This window comes from Eptatretus burgeri, chromosome 7, assembly GCF_056783735.1.
Source record: "Eptatretus burgeri isolate ZD-2024b chromosome 7, Ebu_testis_v1, whole genome shotgun sequence".
Lineage (NCBI taxonomy): Eukaryota > Metazoa > Chordata > Myxini > Myxiniformes > Myxinidae > Eptatretus > Eptatretus burgeri.
The window spans coordinates 104,039,639-104,049,638 of NC_140967.1; the positions used below are offsets into that span (position 1 = coordinate 104,039,639).

General features: G+C 46.0%; 1 protein-coding gene across 1 annotated transcript in view; it reads right to left on the reverse strand.

Annotated features, from left to right (window-relative positions):
- The window catches only part of LOC147023984 (interleukin-20 receptor subunit alpha-like), a 144,270-nt gene that overhangs the window by 125,585 nt on the left and 8,685 nt on the right, over positions 1-10,000 (reverse strand). Inside the window, exons 2-3 of the mRNA XM_085890099.1 lie at positions 7,573-7,687; positions 422-609 (exon numbers count right to left, since the gene is read on the reverse strand). Coding sequence (XP_085746225.1) covers positions 422-609; positions 7,573-7,687 — 303 coding nt within the window. The remainder of the gene's footprint in view (positions 1-421; positions 610-7,572; positions 7,688-10,000) is intronic.

Sequence of the window (10,000 nt, forward strand, 5' to 3'; positions counted from 1 at the left end):
TTTAGTTCTGTCAGCCTCTGAGAAAAGTAAGGCCTCTGGAGTTCCTGGGCCTCACAGTCAGCACTGATAGTCTTGAAAGATCCCGTCTCCAAATTGGCCTTCCACAGCTAGCTGCTACCGCAAAATTCTCCATGGATTACTGATGCTATTTCCGCTGTCGCCTGACAAGATGAACCATTTGTTTGGCTTCCTGACACAGGACCACCCCCACACACCTGAGGGCAGGTACATGGATGAAGTGCTGCAAAGTCAAAAAATTCGACAAACCTTGAGGAAATGGAAAATCCAATTGATGTCGTGAGTAAAAGTTTTGTAAAGGTACATAGCCCTCTCTTAATGAGTTACTTGTTAACTACTCCAAAGTAAAACATGCCCAACCTGTGAATGTACATTGGAGATCAAGTAAAGAATGGCCACTCACTGTTTTTTGTTGGCAAAAAAGGCAAACTCTCTGTCCAGTTCGAGACGTGGCCATTTTGTGCCGCTCGCACTCTGAAATAATGCTTTCCAAAAGTAATTCTCAGCCTTGTGACATTGCACCAAAGAGTGTGGGCCACAGGACATCTCACGTCGGCCCAATCTTTTGGATAATTTCGACGAATATAGTGACTGCAGATAGAAGGGATGAGGAAAACAAAAGAAGAAAACTCAAATCATGTGGAATATGAAACTTGTATAAAACCAAGCGTGGAATCGGTGACACCAAATGGATGGACACACTGGAAATTGACATCAAAGTTATGTTCTAACCCAAAAGGGAGGAGAAGTCAAGAATATTTGTTCAGAAGGGGTCTGCCAGTTTTGGGTTATTTCATCAGTTAGGATAATTTTTAGGCTTTGCATTCTTTGGGAGGTGACAGGCTCAGAGAGGAGCTTTTTATCATACAACTAGAAAACAGAACCCATCACATCACTGAGAGGATTATTAAGGGGGGGGAGTAAGAAAGAGGGGAGGGAAAGAGGAAGGAGCAAGGAGAGAGGGGAGGGGGAGGGTACGGAGAGGGGAGGGAGAAGGGAGAGAGAGGACATGACCTTTGCACCCCTCTGGTCAGCTCATTTTGAATCTGATTCCTCCATGCTACACTCTGGGGAAGCTGTTTTAAATTCAAAACGAAACCATTAGTTCTAAACAGTCCCCTTAAGAGAGGGGTAGGAGTGGTGAATGAGGGGAGGGGAAGGGGTGGGAGAGAGGAGGGTGGTACAAGGAGGTCTGCGTGAGGGTAGGGGTTCACAACTTGCATTTGGTAGTGGGACTTGTGGAGAATGGGGGAGGCTAGGGGTAGTACAGGATGGAAAAAAATGGGGTATGTTAAAGCAGCACGTGGAGACCGTCTGGAGATGTCCATGGGGGGGTGGAGAGGGGAGGGGGTTTGGGAAGCAGTAAGCCTGAGGGGGGGGAGGAAGCATGATGGGAAGTGAAGGCAGCGCGAGGGGAACGGAAGGCAGCGCAAGGAGTGGAACGCAGCGTGAGGAGAACGGAAGGCAGCGTGAGGGGAACGGAAGGCAGCGTGAGGGGAACGGAAGGCAGCGTGAGGGGAACGGAAGGCAGCGTGAGGGGAACGGAAGGCAGCGTGAGGGGAAGGGAAGGCAGTGTGAAGGGAAGGGAAGAGAAGGCAGCGTGAGGGGAGGGGAAGGTAAGGGCAATAAAACGTGCCCAAACAACAACATTTTCTTTTTAAATGCCGGGTTCTATATAAAACCCACGCTCCCGGGTGGGAGCATTTAAAACCCACGCTATCTACCTGGAAAATTCAAAACAAAGCCGTCAGACCTTAAGGCCCAGTCACACCTTGGCGTTTTAGCCAGCTTATGCCGATTTTTGGAAATTTTTTGTAAAACGCTGGTACACGTCGAATACGTTATGGGTACGTTTTGTATATGTTAAGACCACGCTGAAAAACACTGCCATAAGTGGTAGTACGCTGGCTTTAAACGTTGAACTTTGGGGTTTTCCTCAAATTTTTTCATGCTTGAAATTTTACGACGTATGCCGGTGTATGACTCACACGTTCCGCTACGCTGGCCATAAGTTGTAGGCACGTTATGCGATCGTTGACACACGTTGAAACATGTTACTTGTAAGTTACTCATAAGTCGAAACACGTCGAGGTAATGTTTAGCGTACCCGAAACTTATTTCTAACCTATTAGTAACGTTTTGTAAGCACACTGCACGAACGTTGTTCACACTTTGCAACACGTTACTCGAAAGTACTACTACTACTACTACTACTACTACCAACATCGACATCACTAAATTCTCTCGAACTACTACTACTAATAACATCGACATCATTAAATTCTCTCGAACTACTACTACTACTACCAACATCGACATCACTAAAATCTCTCAAACTACTACTACGACCAACATCGACCACTAAATTCTCTCGAACTACTACTACTGCTACTACTACTACTACTAACATCGACATCACTAAATTCTCTCGAACTACTACTACTACTAATAACATCGACATCACTAAATTCTCTCGAACTACTACTACTACTGCTACTGCCACTGACATTGACATCTACTCAACATGGAGTCTGGAACACTGACGGGTTCCTCTTGTGAAGCCCATTTGTATTGTTGTGGTTACCAAATTCGCAAACCACCATTCAGGTCCCTTAGGTGAGATATCTCCGTAAGTATATGTGTAGTTAGGCCCAAACCCGTTGTCTAGAGGGAATAAATGTCATTCATGCGTGCTGCGACTCTTCAGGATAGCCGTTTTTCTTTTGCTATCTTTATTTTGGACCAACCGCCATTGTTACCACCGCCAACCGCGTCTCAACAGTCGTCACAACATCAACCACCCACCACAACGCCGCTTCACCACAACAGCCACGACCATTCCCGTCACACCTCGCAACCGTCGCATCGCCACCATTCTTGCGCCGCTTGTGGGTACCGGTATTGGACTCGTGCAGGGCGCGCGCCGAACAGCGTGTACAAAACCACGGATTTTCCGCTCCAAAAACGGATCAAAAACGACTGACGCCCACTTTTGTTCCGTCCAATCGGTGAGCGAGGGGCGATTTGGCCCCGCCTCCAGGGCGTTGGAGGGCGGTCGCTATATGCAAATTCATGGATCAAAATGCATTCACGCCCACTTTTTCTCGGGCCAATGGGGAGCGAGGTGAAAGGTCGAAGGCAGGGGGTCAAAGGCGAAGCCACGGGGCTTATATAAGCGGCTGCGTTCGTCAGAAAAGGGTTGGTCGTTGGTCGTCGTCGTCGTGTGCGTTGGAGTCGGAGCGAAGAGGACAGAGCTGTGGAGAGGCGGCGAAGGCAGACGAGGGGGTGCTCGCGTCGTGCCAGGAGCTGCACACCAGGGAGGCCGACGGCGCGACCTGGTCGAGGTGGAGACGCTCGTCGCGGGACTCGAGACAGAGTAAAAATCCTCCTTTCCCCGAGCATCAGCAACCCCCTCCTGTTTCCCCCCGCGCTGAGATAGTGCGACCAAGGGGGCCCCTTTTCCCACCCCCTACCAGACACTGTCCGCGAGGCCCGCGGAGTTGAGGCACCATCGCCGCTCCGCGTCTCATCACCAGACGGGTAGGCCCGACCCGGTCTCGGCCTCAGGCCCGCCTCATCCTTGAGGGTGTTCTTTTCCTTGGTTTTGGGTATGTGTTGTCGGCGCCGTCTGTGAAGTAGAATTGTATAAGTGTTGCCGTGTGCTCGGTAGTCGGATAGCTCTGCATTGTGTCTTCGCTTTTACATTTGCTTTTTGTGTAAAATTGCATTGTGTTTCTTTTCCTTCTATGTGCTTTTGGTGGAATTGTATATGTGTGCTTTCCGTTCATCGCGAATAAATGTGCTTTATGTTGAACTGCTTTCCCGCTTCGCTTCGTCATTTCTCTCATTGAATCCTCATCTTGCTTCACGTAAAGGGTTGGTAGTGGGCTGAATACGCCCGATAATTAATCGAACCGTCGAGGCCGACGATAACACCGCTCGGTTATCCCGATAGTACGGAACGGGTCGCTTAAGTGGCCCGTGTCCGAAGTCGACCTGCGGCGAGGTGCGATCGCCCGGTCTACCCTCCGTGTGGGTACTTAGGTAGGTCGAATTTGGCGAGCAACCCTATCCCACGCGGGGGCCGATTGGCTCGATCGCGGTGAGACCGAAAGGTCCACCCGTGACTGGTTCCCGGCGTTAGTCCGAGAGGGTCACGACTGGATTGTCCATCCGGTGGGCGACGTGCCGCGATTCGAGTTACGTGGCCGTCAGCACTCCGGCGGGCGCGAATCTGTAACAGTATATACCAATTCCCCTAAACGCTGCCGATACGCCATTATACAGTAGATGTAAATTACAAACAAGTTCAGTAAGTTCTGTGGTCGTCCGGAAGACGTCAATCAAATTCGTCTACATACGCCAATGTGCGTTTGAGATACGTTACACATAGGTTCAAAGCACGCTACTAATAGGTTCAAAGCATGTTACTCGAAGGTTAAAAATTAAGTTTCGGGTATGCTAAACATTACCTCGACGTGTTTCTACTTATGAGTAACTTACAAGTAACGTGTGGCCGACGTGTGTAAACGATTGCGGAGCGTGCCGAGAACTTATGCCAGCGTATGCGGAACTTGTGAGCCATACGTCGAGTACGTCGTAAAATTTTCAGCATGCTTGAAATTTCACGACGTACTCGACGTACCACGTAATATGCCAGCGTACTTCATTGTTTTTCATCGTGCTCCTAACGTATACACAACTTACCCATACCGTATTAGACGTGTCCCAGCGTTTTAGACACATTTTTCATAGGTCGGCATATGCTGGCTAAATCGTCAAGGTGTGACTGCGATGTTGACACTTCAAATTTTCAGGCGGTTATGATTTAAATCGGCGTGCGGCAGGTTTTTAACAGAGAACGCCACGAGTTCGTCGGCGATACGTACAGCGCACTATGACTAAGTTAAACTATCGTTGGGCATAGGTTGTGAACGCCGACAACAGGCTAAGCATTCGTTGGTATAAGTTATCTTTATCACAACGAAACGTTCTGTGCCCGTTACTAATACGTTATGCATACGACCAACACGTTATGAATACGACCAAAACTTTAAAAAAAAACCTCAAAACTTCAGCGTACGCCAACTTTTTACGTACATTTTTATACGTTGCCATTCCTGGCTAAAACGTCAAGGTGTGACTGGGCCTTTAACAGTCCCCTTAACAGAGGAGTGGGGGAGCAGGGGGTAGGGAGGGAGAGGGGAAGAGAGAGAGAGGGATAGGGGTGATAAGGAGAAGATGACAGGCCAGAGGGAGAGGGTAGGAGGGGATGGAGGGAGAAAAGAGAGGAGGGAAAGAGGGAGGGGTAATGAGGAGGGGGGTGTAGCAGTGGTGGGGGAGCTGGGAGGGGATGAAAAATTGGGGAGCTCGGAAGGGGTGGGGGAGGGAGAGCGATGGCTCACCAAACTTCGCTATACATTCCGGGAAGGGAGGAGGAGTCAGAGTAAGGAGAATGGGAGAGAGAGAGAGTAGGGGGAAGGGGGAAGTGGGGAGCGGGAGGTAGTTTGGGATGAGGTAAGCATGAGGGGAAGGGTTCTCGACTTGTGTTTGATAGTGGGACTTGTGGAGAAAGGGGGGTGGGGGGGGCGGTACAGGATTGAACAAAATGGGCCACATTAAAACAGAATGTTAATACAGCACACGGAGACTGCCTGGAGATGTTCATGGGGGATGGAGAGGAGAGGGGGTTTCGGAGGAGGCAAGTGTAAGGGGAGGTGGAGGGAAGGCAGTATGAGGGGAAGGGAAGTTGACATCAGGGGAACGGAAGGGAAGGGCGATAAAACGTGCCCAAACAGCACCATTTTCTTATTAACCATCGGGTTCGAAGTAAAACCAGGCAGGAGCATTTAAAACCCATGCTATCTACCTGGTAAATTCAAAACTAAACCGTCAATCCTTAACAGTCCCCTTAACAGAGGGGGAGTGTGTGGGAGCAGGGGGGGAGAGGGATAGGAGAGGGTGGGAGAGAGAGAGAGAGAGGGTGAGAGAGAGAGAGAGAGAGAGAGAGAGAGAGAGACAGAGACAGAGACAGAGACAGAGACAGAGACAGAGACAGAGACAGAGACAGAGACAGAGACAGAGACAGAGACAGAGACAGAGACAGAGAGAGAGAGTGGGAGAGAGAGAGAGGGAGAGGGTGGGAAAGAGAGAGAGAGGGAGATCGGAATGAGAAAGTGAGTGGGGGAAAAGGGGAGGGAGAGTGATGAGGGGAGAGGAGATGGGGGGATTCCAGCAGATGTGACGTCTAGTTTAATGTCCATCTGAGAGATGACACACACATTGATGAATCACCCTACCTGGGAAACACTGGGATGACAGTTTATAGCTGGGTCTGGATTCGAACCCAGGCTGGACAGCTTATTTGAATTAGAGTGAGCATGTGTACCTCTCGGCTATCCTGCCGTGATGTGGCGATTCATTGCTTTGTTATTGTAACAAATAAAAACCCTTTTTACTCATTGCAATCATCAAATTTATTTTGTTTTCCTAACTTTGGAGATGTTTCAGCACTCGACAAAAGCAAGCACTCCAACAAAATGGTTGAAGAAACTTTTAAAAAAGGAAACATTAAATTTTTCATGTGTATCTATCAATGCCAAAGTGATGGGTCGCATAATGAAAGAAGATCTAGAAAAGAGGAAATGTGGTGCAAAATAAAATTTCACATTTTCAGTAAGCGAACCACCGACTGACTCACCGCACGGCCAAACGCAGGTGGGTGGGCCATGAATTTTGTTCAAGTTGATCGATATATTCAGTGACAGTGCGAATATTGTGGAGCACTCACCAAGTGGCTTAAGCACTCAAGCAAGCACTCTAATGAAGCAGTTGATAAGGAATGGCTGGCTTGGCAAGCGATTATCGATCGCCGATCGGTAAAGTAAACACCATGCACCCGTTGATGCCCGGAATGTCAAGTGATGTCCGAATTGGACATGTGAACACTTTTTTTTTAAGCAGTCGAAACTACTGCTGAAGTCAATAAAGAAGTTTAAATGTTGAAACTTGGCTGAGATTTAGAGATTCTAGAGGTTATGGAATGTGTGTAAATTAAATAAAGCCATGAACGCTGGCATCTCTGGGTGCTTATAAGTTTATAAGTATCCAGAGATTCATAGCTAGCGATAATATAAGTGAGGAAGGTGGGAAAAAAAACTTTATCATCAAGAAATCATTGCAGCTTGTTCCAAGTCAAGGAATTGTTTCACACGCCCAAAAAAATGGCAGCTTCAGACTCCAGTGAGCTGGCAAAGGGCTAACCAAGATGGCGTGCCACCATTTTGGTAAGGCTTATTTATTTATTAATTTTTGTGATGAGCACCCCTTAAGTTATCTTCAAAAGGGGTGTTTAAATGAACCCAAACACCCAATTTTCATTTATACACTACCTTGGAGTTCCCTTAGCATGCATGCAAAGTTTGGGGTCGCAAGGTTTCATGGTTTTGGAGTTATGGAGGAGACGGATGAATGGACTGACAGATGGACACACACTGACACGTATTATTACAGATGAAGATATTTGCAAAAGGTGGTTGGTCCTATCGGTTTTACCTTTGGTGTTGAAGCGTATAATTTTCTGCTCCAGGAACTGAATTCCAGTAGACCGTGTGGTGCATGTCCATCGACTCAACTGTCAGGTAATCAGGAGCCAAAATGGAACATTGCCCTGGAAGTAGACAGGAAGTGTTATAAGTCTTCAACCTTGCACTGTAATTTCTGTAATAATAATTCTACCATTCCTTTTGTGCCGTAAAGGCACATCGGGCTGCCAAGGCAGTTTCATTGGTAAGGAGACAGTCCTGGACGGGTCACCACCCCGACGCATAAATTTTATGTACCACTCTCATATAAACAACATAGTCATGAATCAGGAGCCAGCATTTTAGAGGCTTTTGCTTCTTTTTCAGAAGCAATCGCAGGATCAGCACACCAACATCGGAGCATGCAGAGTTGATTTACAAGCGCCCTCTATCATACAGGTCCTTCATGTCTTACTGAAGCAGAATCCATTTATATTTTCTGCCTTTGTACATGTAATATAGGTTCATGGAAAAGTGATGTGACAGAGGAACCGGGAGTCAATGGAAAGGGTGAACGTCAAAGCCTTGCTGGTTAGGGACTGATCCACATGTATGTAAAATCTGCAGATGCTCCTTCCACCTCAATCAAAGCTAAGTTTTCCAAATCGGATCTGTCGTGTTTTTCTTTTATATGTTCGTGTTTTCGACCAATTTTCTGTGTTCCATGTTAAATCGTACATTGTTGTGCTATACTGTGTTGTCAAATTCATTTTCATGCAGCTTAGGCCTACTCCTCGGATAGCTGGGAGCAAAATATTCCAGGAGTTGAGGTAGTTAGCTTGTTCTGCTTCTTTTTTCTCCAAAATCTTGTCCTTTCTGCTTCTTCAACATTATCCTATTCCCCATCTTTGCTGCAAAAAAAAAAAAACTAGAAAGAACAATCAGAGATTTGCAGATCCTTGCCAGAACTTTTGTGTGGTGTTTGTGTACTGGTGTGTTAAGTAATTAATTAGACACAAAACTAGAACTGCCACTTTATAACTGCTGACAGTGATGAACGGGTACCAAGATGTCCTGCTTTGATGCAACCTCACTTTGATTGGACACGTACCCTGACCCATGACATTTTTCATTATTATTCAAATGAATTTATAATGGGATTAAAATAAATTCAAGTCAAATCAAATGGAAGACCAAATAGGTAGAGTCCTGTATTGGAATCATCAGAAGGAACCCAAACGAGCAAAATGCAAAGTTGAAGTCATCAGGAGGAACCTGGATGGGATTCACATTTCAGGTGCTACTCCTCTACCCTCAAACCCATCCAGGCACAGCCAAGTGAGACTTATTCAAATTTTTTTTTAAAAACCCAAAAATAACCCAGATAAAAATAATTAAATAATTATCGCTGCGAGACCATGTATCCACTCGAGTTGAAATTTAAAATATGTATTCCCTGTCACTACGAGATCATAAATGCAAAGTTTCATGTCGATTGATTATGCGGTTCCAGAGAAAGCAATATTTAAAAGTTTTCTTCAATCCAATATGGATGCCAAACCATGTGACCTATCAATTATTCCAAAACAAACTTGTACACCCATAGCTTGAGGAACATCTTTGTGAAGTTTCCCCTCGATTTGTCTAGCAGTTCCGGAGAAGAAGATTTTTTAAGGCTTTTAGGGTAAATCCAATATGGCTGCCAAACCAAACCTGTGACCTATGATGTCATATGCGTGAACATTTTGTTCCTCATGGATAGGCGGTCATACGTTTAAAGTTTCGCCTCAATCTGTTCAGCCACTTCAGAGAAGAAGATATTTTAAGGTTTAAAAAAAACAACAAACAATATGCCAAATCACGTGACCGATGACATCAAATATTTTTCTATGGACCATTTCATTCCTAGAAGACCTTCAAAAATGTTCATACTGATCAGATGTGGAAGTCTACATTTGCAATTATGACGTCATAACGAAGGCACCTATAAAGCCATCATCAAAAAAAAAAAAAAACATTCCCCACGAGTACTTCATATGTGGCAAGTTTCAATTTTTTCCTTGGTGTGGTTTCAGAGATACAGAGGTCCAAAGTTTTTCCAGTTTTTTTTCCAACATGGCTGCCACACAACTGTGTCCTATAACGTCATAATTATGATTACAACATTCCACATGAGTAGTCGCATCTATGGTGAAAATTTCATCTCGATCCGACAAGCGGTTGGAGAAAACATGAAAGTTTTGTGCAGACAAATAAACAAAGACAGACAGACAAACAAATGAAAAATCACTCATAGAGTGACAATTTGGCGAAACGGAACGGCACTCGGTGGAGCACATACCTCTGCCAGGCTGAATAGTTTACATTTTGTATGCCACTGATAGGTCTGATCTGAATCCAGACTTTACCCAAAATCAAATCGGCTTGTTCTCGTCACCTAACCAACTCATCTACCGAGT